General features: G+C 39.6%; 1 protein-coding gene across 4 annotated transcripts in view; it reads right to left on the reverse strand.

The window, feature by feature from the left end:
• si:ch211-198n5.11 (methylcrotonoyl-coenzyme A carboxylase 2) overlaps positions 1 to 14,441 on the reverse strand; it is a 41,407-nt gene that overhangs the window by 26,796 nt on the left and 170 nt on the right. Inside the window, exons 1-5 of one of the 4 annotated variants that reach the window (XM_055641910.1) lie at positions 14,240 to 14,425; positions 10,981 to 11,334; positions 5,157 to 5,353; positions 2,740 to 2,918; positions 2,503 to 2,583 (exon numbers count right to left, since the gene is read on the reverse strand). In XM_055641910.1, the coding sequence (XP_055497885.1) occupies positions 2,503 to 2,583; positions 2,740 to 2,918; positions 5,157 to 5,353; positions 10,981 to 11,258 (735 nt within the window). In that variant the 5' untranslated portion in view covers positions 11,259 to 11,334; positions 14,240 to 14,425. Of the gene's footprint in view, positions 1 to 2,502; positions 2,584 to 2,739; positions 2,919 to 5,156; positions 5,354 to 10,980; positions 11,338 to 14,239; positions 14,426 to 14,441 lie in introns of those variants that run through there. The other 3 variants (XM_055641911.1, XM_055641909.1, XM_055641908.1) reach the window with 3 other exon arrangements.

The following is a 14,441-nucleotide window of genomic DNA, read 5'->3' on the forward strand; positions in this document are numbered from 1 at the left end:
CATTGACTTGAAGTTGTAATAAATTGACACAAGAATGAGAGGGGAAATGGGTAAAAGAAAATCATCCAGTGAATAGCGGGGTTCCGAAACTCAATGCCTGAAAAGATGGTAGCACGAGAAACTCTCATCCCATTTAAAAAGTATTTTAAATGTAAAAATTATTTTAAATGTATCTGGATGTTATCTGAAAACCCATGATCTTCAGGGTTACAGCCAAAGTACTGAAAGATAGGATCAGTCTGGGTATCTCTTTACAGCTATTGCTTTCGGGAGACAAAGAAGGGATCTGAAATTAGTGATCCATTTCAATTGTAAATGTGGATTATAACGTTTCAGGCTATTGCCACTCGTCACGCCTGCTCTGGGACAGAAAATCGACCTGGATCAAACTGGCAGGAAGATCTCCAACAGCCTTGAGGTACTCAGAAATATGATTGTCTTATGTGCCGAACAGGTGAGTGGACAATTGCCTAATCATCTTACAAGCAGAACGCCTTTGACAGCATATAACGCATTCGCAGATGGATGTGCTCTTTAAAATGGGCTTAGGGAATCCACAATTGGATGCAACTGCTTTACAAAGCCATCAGTAGCGCACTCTAAGTTAACGGTGGCAAATGGAAAGTTTCACGAGTGAATCCTGAGCCAAGGCCCCTTCTCGACACTTTTTTGTATGTGTGTTGTATCAAGTCTTTTGCTGAATAAGAATGGTGAGGAAACTCAAGTCAAACCAATTTGTATATGCACAACAATGCCATGTTCCACTTGGAACCACAATCAGTCTGCAGATTGATAAGTATTTGCAATCAATTAATTGGTCTCTGGAGCAGTCAATTGCAGGGAAAGTGGGGGCATGTTCTTTCGCAAGCAATCCAACTGTTCTTTTGCTCCTTTCACCATCAAGTTGGATTATATGAAGATGCTGGGATTATAGTTCAGGGGAGTTGAGGTATACAGCAAGAACTGCCAGGTGTAGCCCATACCCCACTTCTGTGCCACAGCAGTCATATTCCATTTCATCTGAAAATATAGGGACATGATTCATAGGTCTGCAGTGAAATGATGGAGGCAATCATCCTGACAGCCATCTTTGGATGTGGCTATATCATGCTGTGCACAGAGTCTGAGAACACAAATACCAAGTGCCACTATGTACTGAAGTTTTATCTCTCCCTGGAGCTGCATAGGATGAGTCTGGCCAGTTTGCCATTGAATGTTCTACTCAATTAGAATGTGCCACATCATCTGGCCTTCAGAAAATTATCTGCAGATGAAGATATTTAACTATTAGTCAGACAATTATCTGTGTGGAATACACCTGAGGGGAACATTGAAGCTTGGTGCAGCTGCCAGAAGGTTTTGTGGGGAAAAGTTGCAGTACTGAGTCCTCCCATTATTGGATACCAAAGGATGGGTGCTGTACAGTAAGCACCCAAAAATTTCACTAATGGCATATTTGGGAATTAAACAAAAATGACATTTTAACATGTTATAAAGGAATGCAATGAAAATTATTGCAAAAAACAAGGCTGCAGATATATAGGTTTCCAGAGAAAAGAAGGAGAAAACTGGAAGAGTGGATGGACAGTACAAAGTCTTGCAGGTAATATGTGGATACGGCTGTGGGTGATTTTTGGTAAGCTGACACGTCCTCCTACCCTGCCTCTTGCAAAGACGCTATCCCTCACTCTCAATTTCTCCATCTCCGCCACATCTGCTCCCACATCTGCTTCCATTCTAGTACATCTGAGATGTCCTCTTTCTTTAGTAAACTGAGTCCCCCCCCCCCCATACTGTTATGTCGTTCCCTCACCTGGGTTTCTTTTTTGTCCCGTGATTCTCCTCTTGTTCCCCCTCACACCATATGAAAAAGGATAGAGTTCCACTGGTCCTCACCTTTCACCCACCAGCCCCCGCGTCCAACACATGCTCCAACATTACCGTCATCTCCAACGTGATCCCACCACCGGTCTTTGCTGATCAAAATAAAATCACACACCTGTATCCACCTATTACCTGCCAGGCTTTGTCCCGGCATTCCTCTTTTCAAGCTTTGTTTCCAACCTCCCTCCACCATCAGTCTGCAGAAGGGTCACAACCAGAAACGTCACCTGCCCTACCCACTCAGTACTCCAACACTTAGAGAAATATATTATAAGTTTAACTGTGCCTTTTAGAAATCAATTTTTCAAATCTTTTTTTTTAATCTTCAAGACTGGCTTAAACATTATGGGCTGAGCGGTCTCCTTTGTCATACATTTTCTCTGATGTTCAATGTCAGGCCAGGACATTTTACAGACCATCCGTTGCAGGAAAACGATCAATGGTGGAAAGAAGGTCATGATTAAGTATAAAAAATGATTTCTGTTCGAACTTCTTATTGGATGGTGTGCTCTTCCTCTCACCGTCCCCCCCACCCTTGGCATAAAAATTACAATCTCAAAAGAACCCAATTGGTTTATCCATGTATCATAGAAGAGGACAGAATGAAAAATGAGTTACCTGAGCAATGCCTGTAGCAGACATTATCGCTTCATTATAGAATGTTCTACCGCCATGATTCTTGTCAGGAAATATATCTGCCTGAATAGGACATATGCAGATCATCATTAACATCATTAACAAACATTGCCCCGCTCACCTTAAAGCTATGCCCTCTAGTATTTATCAGATATATTTTCAACCTTGTTACAGCCTTGTAAAGGCTTCTGACCATAAGCGATCCATGTAGTACTCTACCTGAAGTGGCAAAAATGCCCCTCCGCTGTCCACCAAATATATACAAGGCAGTCTGTTTTGAATTGCAATGTCCTGGGCTCTCAGCTGTTTCTTCACTGCAACTGGATAAACTGTCCCTCCTTTGACTGTTGCATCATTAGCAATGAATACACACCAAACTCCACTGACTTTACCTATTCCTACATGAAATATATATATAACAAAGATGAATTAGCAGATAAAAGAAAATTTACATATATCCATATTGATGTTAATGCTGATTAACTGAACCATTTATAATAAGAACATTGTCTATACAGGCGGAAGCTAAAATAGGCAAAGCATTTAATACTGGAGGCACACGGAACTGCAGATTTTGAAATCTTGAGAAAAATGCAAAGTGCTGGATAACTCAGAAGGTCAAGCAGCATGTATGGAAGTAATGGATTGTTTTGGTTCAGGGATTTTTTTTTGTCTCCAGGTACAAATGCTGATGTGTGAATGTGCGATAAATACTGAATTGTGATTCTAGCCCAGTATTCTAGAGAACCAGTTTAATCTTGCAGAATATTCTCTAGAACAAGGTAACAGCCACATTTAATATGAAAACAGCAATATTGGTCAGAAAATTGAATACCGTTCTTTTTGTTTTGATTCAATTCAATACCAAGACAGAACTTAAAGAGTTAAGAAGTTTCAGACATACAATCACAATGAACCATTATATTGCAACTACTGAATTTGTAGTCTGTGTTTTCGTTTTCAGGTCAGCATCTTTTTTTAGTTTGATCTTCACAGAAATAACACTAAGCAATTTTTATTTTGGCTTACTCATCACTCACACAGAGAACAAGTGTTTCTCTCAAGATCACCCTGACATGTCCAACTTAAAAAGGACACTCAAGCATTAGTTCTTCCAAAATAGTTAGACTTTGCACTTTGGTTTCAGGTGCAGTCCAACATGTTGGCTCTGCCCAACCCATTCGTTTATTACTTTATACACTCCTGATATACCGGAGTCTAAAGATATTTTGGAAGAATTTTGCATTTCATAATAGATTTTTACCATTCAGGAAATGAAAGGATATCGAGATAGCGCAGGTATATATAGTTGATGTAGAAGTGCGGCTATAATTTAAATAAATTGCACAGCAATGTCAAGAAGCTTGAACAACAGAGGAGAGCTGCTGGAGGAACTCACCAGGTCAGGCAGCATCAATGGAGGCACAAATGGATTATCTGTCTTTCAGGTCGAAACCTTTACCTTAGACTGAAAGAGGGAAATTAGCTAGAAAAAGATGAAGGGGCAAGAGCTAGCAAGCAATAGGTAAATAAGGTGAGAAGCGGGTGCTTGATAGATAACAGTCAGGTTGAGGAGTGGAGAAAGTGACAAATGCTGGGAGGTGATAAATGGAGGAAAAAAGGTTACACATTCTGGGATCTAAAAGGAAAAGATAGTGAATAAAATAATTTAAAAAAGGATTGGTGCCAAATGAGAACAGCAGAAGGAATCAGAGGAATGAGCTGTGGCCCGGGCAGAGTGGGGAGGGAGGGAGGTTTCCAAGAGGAGTGGCCTGTGGGTAAGTGGCAGATGGAATAGGTGGGGGGGGGGGGGGGGGGGAAAGAAACTGAAACAGCATCAAGGAGTTGTGTTGGCTATTTCTGTTCCTATTTTTGATATTCTTTACCTCTGTTATCCTTCCTTTAATCAGTTACTTCACTTCAGGGCAATAATAGAGCAAGAGATTTCCTTGATCAGTGCTATGCAATTCCTTGATGATCATGGAAAAGGAAAAAGACCACATTTGTTTTAATTATAATTACAATACCCTTTTGATCTGCCCTGTTCGTATTTGTTTATTTCCTATTTCAGTGGTGAATGCTGGTATCATTTGGGGACTAAATTCAAGATCATCAAATCATCTTTCATACAATCAAGCTAATGCATGTAGGGCTACAATCAAGAATCTAGAAAAGATTTTCATCAACTGTATGATAATTCAATTCCCCCATTCCCTCTGGGCTCAGTACACTCATCATGCCAGAACTCCCAAATAATTTCAAGTAAAATTGTATATTTAGTTTGGCATAAATTGATTGAATAAAATGAAATATATCTGTGTATTAAACAATTTGCATCTCAGCAGCACCACCATTGTGAGAAACATCCCATGCATTAACGGTTGAATCAGTGCAATCGGATAAATGTTATTGGATGAATATAATTTCTCAAAATATAACTTGAATGATGCACCATTAACACTCTGGAATTTTCGTGAATTGTAGAAATAGATTTTTGACAAGGTTAGAAAGAATATAAATTATTAAATGGTGGACAAAATAATGTTATCTTAAAAGCCAAGAAAAAAATTGCTTAAGAGAGATATGACAAACATTTATAATGCTCCTAAATCAAAATTAGGCCTAAATATTAATACCAGTTAAGCAGCCTGCAGCAGGAATATCTCCATATGGCATTCCCAGACCAGCAAAAGGAGACAGTTCCAATATCTCCCCTTTGTCCAGAAGCAACCGTAAACGATCTCGGACCAACAGTTTTTTGTTCCTCTGGGTGTGCCTCAGAATCGCTTTTTCACCTCCACCTTTCTGCACCTGTTTCATCAGCTCCAAATACCTGTTCCAGGAAGCACATTATTAATACATAGTCTCCCGCATCAGAATATAAATGGAAAGGAAATTGTGGAGATGTGGAGCAGGAAAGAATGATTGGCCTGGGTTTTCAATCTAGATTTATGTTCACTGGAGTAAGTTTAATATCAGGGAGGATAAATTATACTCAACTACGATAGCCCCACAATTAAATAATTTGCCAACTATCACTATTGAAATGACTACGCAAAAAATATATATATTTCAAGCTTTAGAGTCCTTCAGGCCAGCACAGAAATGATTCCTGGAAAAGCAAACATAAGAGAGGAAAATATATTAAATAAAAATAAGGATAGAGCTATAAAATATTACAACAACTATTCAGGAAGTTATTCATTACAAATTAAGCTTTGTGAGTCACCCAACAGCGATGTCTTGCCACCAAACAATACAATGGGACAGATGATGAGATCTCAGATTTGGTTGACATTTGTTCTCAGTTAGTTAATCACAACCCCACTTGTCACAGTGCTGACTTATCCTTATACTAATGAAGCGAGATCCAGTAAAAAATAGCTGCTCCACTTCATCACCCGGCTAAAAAAGGAAATCAGACTGGCAAAGAGGAGACAGGGGATAGCTCTGGCAGATAACATTAAGGAGAAAAGGGTAACCAGAGAGAGAGTGGGTTCCCTCAGAAATCAAAGCTGTCAACTCTATGTGGACCACAGGAAATGGGCAAGGTCTTTAAAGAGTGTTTCTCTGTTTTTACCTTGGAGAAAGACAGGAAGATGGAGAATCTTGGTGTGTTGGAAGGAACTGCAGATGTTGGTTTACACCAAAGATAGACACAAAATGCTGGAGTAACTCAGCCTGACAGGCAGCATCTCTGTGTAGAAGGAATGGGTGACGTTCCCATGGGGGAATCTTGGGGTAGTCACTGGAAGTGTCCTGAGAGGTGTAAGTATTTTGGTCACAGATGTGCTGAAGGTCCTTATGCGTATGAAGATAAACAAATCTCCCTGGCCTGATCAGATATATCCAAGGACACTGTGGGAAGCTAGAGAGGAAATTGCAGGAGTCCCCGCTCATAAATGAGTCGTCATTAAGTACAAGCGAGGTGCCGGAAGACTGGAGAGAGGCAAATGTTGTGCCTCTATTCATGAAGGGATGCAGAGAAAAGGCTGGGAACCAAAGGACAGTGACCTTAACATCTGTGGTCAGAAAGTTACTAGAGATTATTCCTGAAGGATAGGATTCTGAAGGATGCATGCACTTAGATGGACATGGGCTGATTAGGGATAGTCAACATTGTTTTGTACGTGGGAAGTCATGTCTCACTTGAAGATGTGACCAAAAAGGTCGATGAAGTCAGAGCTGCAGACGATGTATAGAAGGAGTTTGGTAAGGCATTTGACAATGTTCCACATTGTAGGCTTCTCTGGAAGATTAGATCCCATGGGATTCAAGGAGATAGCTGAATGGATAGAAAATTGGCTTCATGGAATGAAGCAGAGGGCGATGGTGGAAGGTTGCTTTTTGGACTGCAAGCCTGTGACTAGGATTGCCTCAGGGTTCAGTGCTGGGCCCATTGCTGCTTGTCATCTATTTCAATTATTTGGATGAGAATGTACATAGCATGGTTAGCAAGTTTGCAGGTGACACAAAAGTAGGTGGTATTGTAGATAGCGAAGATTGTTGTCAAAAAAAATGCAGCAGGATCTTGATCGGTTGGGTAGGTGAGCTGAGGAAGGTGGGCAGGTTGATGGAATTTAATACAGAGAAATGTGAGATGGTGCATTTTGGGAGCACCATCTCACATGGGAAGAACCTACACAGTCAACGGTATGGCTCTGGGGAGTGTTGTAAAGCAGAGGGATCTAGGGTACATAGTGTGTTGAGGAAGCTAGGACTTTATTCCTTGGAGCATAGGAAGATAAGGGGTGATCTTATAGAGGTGTATAAAATCATGAGAGGAATAGATGGGGTTGACGCACAGAGTCTCTTACCCAGAGTAGGGTAATCGAGAACCAGAGGACATAAGTTTAAGGTGCGGGAGTGGGAGATTTAATAAGAATCTGAGGGGTAACTTTTTCATGCAAAAGGTGGTGGATATATGGAACTAACTGCCAGAGGTAGTAGTTGAGGCAGGTACCGTTGCAAGTTTTAAGAAACATTTAGACAGGTACATGGATAGGACAGGTTTAGAGGGATATGGGCTAAACACAGGTCGGTGGGACTAGAGTAAATGGGATACGTTGACCTGTGTGGGCAAGTTGGGTCGAAAGGCCTGTTTCCATGCTGTAAGACCCTAAGACTCTATGTAAAAACGACTTACAGCTTAAAGGAAATCACTGGGCCATTTGATCCTATTCTACTGAGTTTTTGTTGAAAGAAAGTTACACTCATGTTCCATCCCACATTGTTAATTCCCTGCAATCTAAAATACTCTAATATAACTTTAATATACTCCCCGTTGGATTGCAACCTTGTTGTGGTCGGGGAGCTTGCGTGTCTCAGTGACCCCTAGAGTTATGCCAACGGGAGATTCATCTCCTGTTAGGGTCTCCCATGCTGGACAGGTCGAAGGGTAGAGGTGAGACTAAGAGCGATCCACTGGTCCTCCAGGTTGGAGATTGAGCACAGGGCTAACAACCCTGTCTTGTAAAACAAATATGTTACGGAAATAGCAACTGAAGGAACCTGGGGTAATGTCCAGAAGCTAGCCCAGAACAGACAGGAGTGGAGGACCTTCGTTGCTGCCCTACATGCCAGGAGGCATAATAGGCAGTAAGTAAGTAAGTAACTTTAATATATGCTGAAACTCTCGGACGTACTTCCACTGACAAGTTCTAAATCTTGCAATCTTCTTTGCAAAGCTCATGAACTTGCAATCACACATCCATTGCTCACTAATCCTGTAATCACTTCTATTGGTCCTAAACCATGAGAATTTCCCTTGCATCCCAGGTTCAGGAATCCTCATCCCAACAATCTTCAATCTCAAGCCCAGGTCTTTCCTTTTCAGTGGTTATGAAATTAAAGGGATTTTTTTTCAGACTGGTTCTGGACCTCTAGCCCTAGCTACAGATTAAAACGCCCGTTCAAAGTTCAGCTTTGGTGCTATATAAAGAAAAGGAATTGAAATTATACAGGATCTGTGATTATCTGGATCACCCCAAAATCTACTTATAGTTATGTTTGCAATTATGTGGTAATTTTGGAAATATGGTGCATTTAGATAATCTTTGTTATTGACTTTACTTTAAACTTTAGAGATACTGCACGAAAACAGGCCCTTCAGCCCAACAAATCTGCGTCGACCAGCGATCACCCTGTACACTAGCACCATTCTATACACTAGGGACAATTTACATTTTTTACTAAAGCCATATACCTCAGCCTACAAACCTGGAGTGTGGAGGAATCTTTGGAGTGTGGGAGGAATGTACAGCGCAACTTGTGACACATATGCTAGAAGAGGAATAATGACCATTTATTGAAAGAGTGCTGCTTTAAGAGTTTTTATGTTAAATCCTGTTTTGCAGTTAAAATCAAGTCGAATGAGGCTCCAAAATGAAAGATCACTATAGTGATGCAGCATTACGCATGGCAGCAATAAGGAAGGTGTAAAGGGACTCAGTCTGACGCACTGTAACCTTTACTAGAGCCTTTATTATAGCACATGGCACACACGTCCCAGCACTGGCTGCATCCAGCCTTCAGGCGTACCAGGACAAAATGGGAGGAAGGAAGGGGAGGAGATCATAGTTATACTGATATGAGAGGGCGTGTTAATGGTGATGAGGTAGCTACATTATAGGTTGCATGCATAAACCATCTACAGAAGGTATATCTGCATTATTACCGGGACAGGCAACATCTCTGGAGAGAAGGAATGGGGTCCATACCTTCTCTCTAGAGATGCTGCCTGTCCCGCTGAATTACTCCAGCTTATTGTGTCTATCTTTGGTTTAAACCAGCATCCGCAGTTCTTTCCTACACATACCTGTATTATTCACAGGCTACCTTTAAGGGCAGATGGAGAAAAATAGAATACAATAGTCTTTTCTAGTGAATTAAACATTTGTATTTTGCAGTGTTTTTTATGAAACTATAAAATACATTGTCAAAGTGCTTGACAGCCATTGCAGCACTTCTGTGGTGTAGTCACGACTATAATATTAAAAAGGCAACACTTTACTTACACGCAGCAAGTTGCCAATATAGGCAATGATGCAAAAACCAGATACTACTAGTAACAAGTGAGGGACAGATATTGGTCAGATCACTGGCAAAATCTCATTTGATTTTCTTTCAAATTGACTGGTTGCATAACCGCCTGGTTCAGCAATTTGAAAGCCCTGGTTCAGCAATTTGAAAGCTATTTATTTAAGACAAATAAATATTATATTCAAGTGGTAGTTTATGCATTTCAAATAATAATCATGATCATAATTGTAATTTATTAGCCAAGTATGTTTTGCAACATACAAGGAATTTGGTTTGCCATAGTCATACCAAAAAAGCAACAAGACACACAACTACTTAAAATTTGACATAAACATCCACCACAGCAGCTCCTCTACATCCCCCAGTGATGGAAGGCGATAAAGTCTTATCTTCTTTGCAAAAAGTGCCACACATTGACAAGTCCATCACGGATGCTGCCATCCCCACCAATGAAGGGATCTATCAGAAAGGCAGCCAGCATCATCAAAGACCCACACCACCCTCTCATCTCACTGCTGCCTTTCAGAAGAAGGTATTGGAGTCTGAAAACTGTGACGTCCAGGTTCAAGAACAGCTTCTTCCCAACAATCATTAAGCTATTGAACATTACAAAACCAACTAATCTGCAAACTATGAACTGTCTTTATTTGACTTTTTTTGATTTATTATGTTATCTATTGAGTACTATGTTTACAGACCTGTTATACTGCTGCAAGTAAGAATTTCACTGTTCTGTTTTGACAATTAAACACTCTTGACTCCCTTTCCTTTACATTTTGTCCAATTAGGACAAATAAATATTATATTCAACTGGTAGTTTATGCATATCAATGTCCCGTAGTATTATTTCCAGCATCACACTCCTGACTTTATTCAGTCTTAATCGGCCTCTGGTGAGCCAAAGGAGAAATGCTAGTTTTATATTATATCCAAAATTTATATACCTTGCATTTACTTATTATGTTTCTGCAGTACCTGTTACTCAAGAAGTGTAAAGGACTTTACATAGTGTGACACACAATAGATGCACATTAGACTTGATGGGGAAACTGTGAGAAAAACTGCACAGGCTTAGGCAATATTTTTAATCCAGTTTTCTCTCTCCACAGACGCTGTCAGATTTGCTGAGTCTATTGTTTGTATGTCAGATTGCTGCATCTGCAGTTATTTACTTTCAAATCATTTCACCTCTGCAGAATTTAAACTGTGAGGAACAGAAGCAATAAGGCTAACTTTTTTTGCTCTCAGCAAGAAATATAAAACCAAATGTAGGCACGCAACTGTTGCCCTAGTTGTGATAAGCTAACTTGGTGTTCTTGAGGAACCAGCTTGACATCTTGATGTTTCTATGTTCAGCAGCCACACAACACAGTTTGATAGTTTCAATAAAAAACCATATTTAATAAAACACTGCCTTACCTTTTACTGTGGATTATACTGTTTTGTAAATTAGATTCAAAAACATGTTGGTGAATTGGCTGAAGTTTCCCATTTAAAACTGGATAGGCGTTTGTAAGATAAGTTCTTACCAAACTATTAAACATTAAATTGTGAGGGAAGCAAAGTATCTTCATCCACAGAATAGTTTTCCCAAGAAAGCGTATTTTAAGGCACGTGTTGGCTGTCCATAATCTTCTCATATCAGCAGCATAATTGGGTTGTCCTCTTCTGTTGCTGTTGCACGATTCCTGCTGCATTTTCAGATATTCTTTAAATACAAAGCTGGAAGTTATCCTTGATCTTGAACCAAATCGACCTGTAACCCACCTGGACCTACTAACAAATAGAAACAAATTAGTAATAAATAGATTTTCTTAAATTCAATAATGAAATTACACCTTTTCAAGAAATTGATACGGTAACACATTAGAATTACAATCATACATAATCTGAGTCCTGCTACATTTCTAATGTTTATATTTATTTTAATACTGACTTTGGCCATTGTTTTCACTTTTGTTTCACTTTAATTCATTAACCTGACCGTTTTGTTGGTTTCTACCAGTAAGATGATGGACTATAGTCTAGATAATAAGAAATCAGTAAATAATTAACAAATGCCAAAAAAGTTTTTTCCATCATTCCATCGTTCAGCATGTACATTGTGGACCAAAGGGCCTGTCCCTATACTGTACTGTACATTATATATACTATATAATGCTGGCCTTCGGAAAACAAATACATTTTTGATAATAAGGGAATGAAGATATATGGAGATATGGACTCACTTTTATTTATTATGTTTATGTTCCAGGCTAACTAAATACACAGGAATATGTTCTGATAGAAAAACCTACAGGTTTAAACTGGGTTACTATTTCAGTCAAACTTTTTAATCTATATTGCATATGATTGCTCTGTGAATGCATAAACTATTAAAAGTATTAGATAACTATAAATATTTCTGCAGAGACCGTCATTAAACTCAGCCCAGTGTTCTGGGATAAAAGGCTGGATTTAATTTAATTTGACTATTTAACCAGCAAAGGTAATTCCACATTGTAATTAATCTGCAATAAATTGTCAATGGTAAGAGGGGTGGACGAAAGGATGGTCAATGACAAAAATTACTTGTGCTGGTGCAGGATTCCCAAAAAATTAATTTGAGAGGGCTAGAATACAAAAACAGGGATGTAATGCTGAGGCTTTATAAGGCAATAATCAGACCACATTTGGAGTATTGTGAGCAGTTTTGGGCCTCACATATGTTGAAGGATATGCTGGCATTGGAGAGGGTCTAAAGGAGGTTTACGAGAATGATCCCAGGAATGATTAACATATGATGAGCGTTTGAAGGCACTAGGCTTTTACTCGCTGGAGTTTAGAAGGATAAGGAGGGACCTCATTGAAACATTGAATAGTGAAAAAGGCCTGGATAGAGTGAAATTGGAGAGGATGTTGCCACTAGTGGGAGGGTCTAGCTGCAGAATAAAAGGAAGTAACTTTAGAAAGGTGCTGAAAAGGAATTTATTTAGTCACAGGGTGGTGAATCTGTGGAATTCATTTCCACAGACAGCGAAGGCCAAGTCAATGGATATTTTTAAGGTGGAGATTGACAGATTCTTGATTAGTTAGGGTGTCAAGGGTTATGGGGAGAAGGCAGAAGAATGGGGTTGAGAGGGAATGATAGATCAGCCGTGATCGAATGGTGGAGCCTGATGGACCGAATGACCCAATGCTGCTCCTAAAACCTATAAACATTTAGTACCTCGCCTCCATCCTCAGACTACAAGCATGAATTTTCTCCTTTGTCATTGAGCGGTCCTGCTCGTTTTAAATGTATCTATAAAAAGTCTTGGTGTTTTCTTTAATTCAACTCGCTATTGATATTTCCTGGTATATTTTAGTCCTAATTGCCCACAAGATCTTTCTTGCTTGCTTAATATTCTTCAAAGGTTCTGTCTGATTTCATCTATTTATACCTTATAAATACTTCCTCTATCTTTTTGACCAACATCACAACCTCTTTGAACATCCAATGTTCTATTACCATGCCATCCTTCCTCCTTACTGATACCTGCCAGTCCTGCACTTTGATCAGCTGACCTTTAAATGGCTCCCACGTCAGATGAAGATTCACACAATTGCTCCCAGTTTAACAAAGGAGGACCCGGTGGGGGGTACCACCAAGAGGAAGGGTGGGGGAATCAAAGGAGGGCCTGGCACAGGATACTTTGTAACTTTGTTGGTGCCCTTTATGTGGCAACTCGTCGCATACCTTGGGTATGAAAAACAAATAATTTCACTGTAACTTGTCACATGTGACAATAAAGTATTAATTCATTCATTCATTCCCTAGATACTACCTAATAATGTTGTAATCTGTTTTATCCGAACTTAGGACCTTACCCCCGAAGGAAGCCTTCTCCTTATTCATCTTTATCTGAAATTATACATTCAAAAACGTATTTCTACACAGCACGTTATAATGATCCCAGCTTATGTTGAGTCTTATCTTTATTTGTGCGCTGCATGACAAGTCAAATTTCGCTACACCAATTGGTGTATGTGATGATAAATATCCTTTGTGGCTACATTACTTAGTAGTGGAGGTTGATTCAACAAAATTTAATATAGAATTGTATAAATACAAGGGTTTTGTAAAACAATGGAGAGTCTAAGTAATTTGGAGATGTTTCTTCTCGAGGGAGAAACTAGAATTTGGTATCATCGTTTAAAAATAAGGGGAAATAACCCAGAGATAAGGCAAACTTTATTAGCATCGGGTCATGAGTTCTTGAATGTTAAGACAGACGAGTAAGGGATCACTGCAAACAGCAGGAAATGCAGAGTTGAGCAGAATCAGAGCAGCCATGGCAGAACAGTTTATTGGTCTGAGAAGTTTACTCCCCCTCATTCATATAACGATGAACACTGTAATCAATATAAAGATCACAGTGCAAATATGATTATATAATCCAAAACATTGCATTTTGTGATACTCCCCCGGGAGTATAGAAATTTGAGCAAAAAGTATCCCACTCCGGAAACAAAACGGCAAAACAATTCAAATGTTTTTTTTACATTGCACATAACATGTTTCAAACTCCCGTCCATAGTTAAGGAGAGCAGGCCAACTAACTGCTAGGGAGAAAAAGGAAACCGTGACTCAATTTGCAAGTGTAGAATCTAATGTACACATTTGCGCGTCAATATTACGTTTACCCAACGCATTTACGTTTAATCTCCGGTGCATATATTTCTTGACCAATCCAACGTTAATCCAATCCAATGGTTTACACCAAAGATTTTATAGCGGAGCTCCGCTATTGGATCTTTGGTTTACACTCCATTAGGCCGCTCTGATCTCCCGAGTGCCAGGCACCGACGCCGGAGCACAAGTGACCGCCGGCCACAAGTGTTCAGTAACGCGGGGACCA

This window comes from Leucoraja erinacea, chromosome 10 (genome assembly GCF_028641065.1).
Source record: "Leucoraja erinacea ecotype New England chromosome 10, Leri_hhj_1, whole genome shotgun sequence".
In the NCBI taxonomy this organism is placed as follows: Eukaryota; Metazoa; Chordata; class Chondrichthyes; order Rajiformes; family Rajidae; genus Leucoraja; species Leucoraja erinaceus.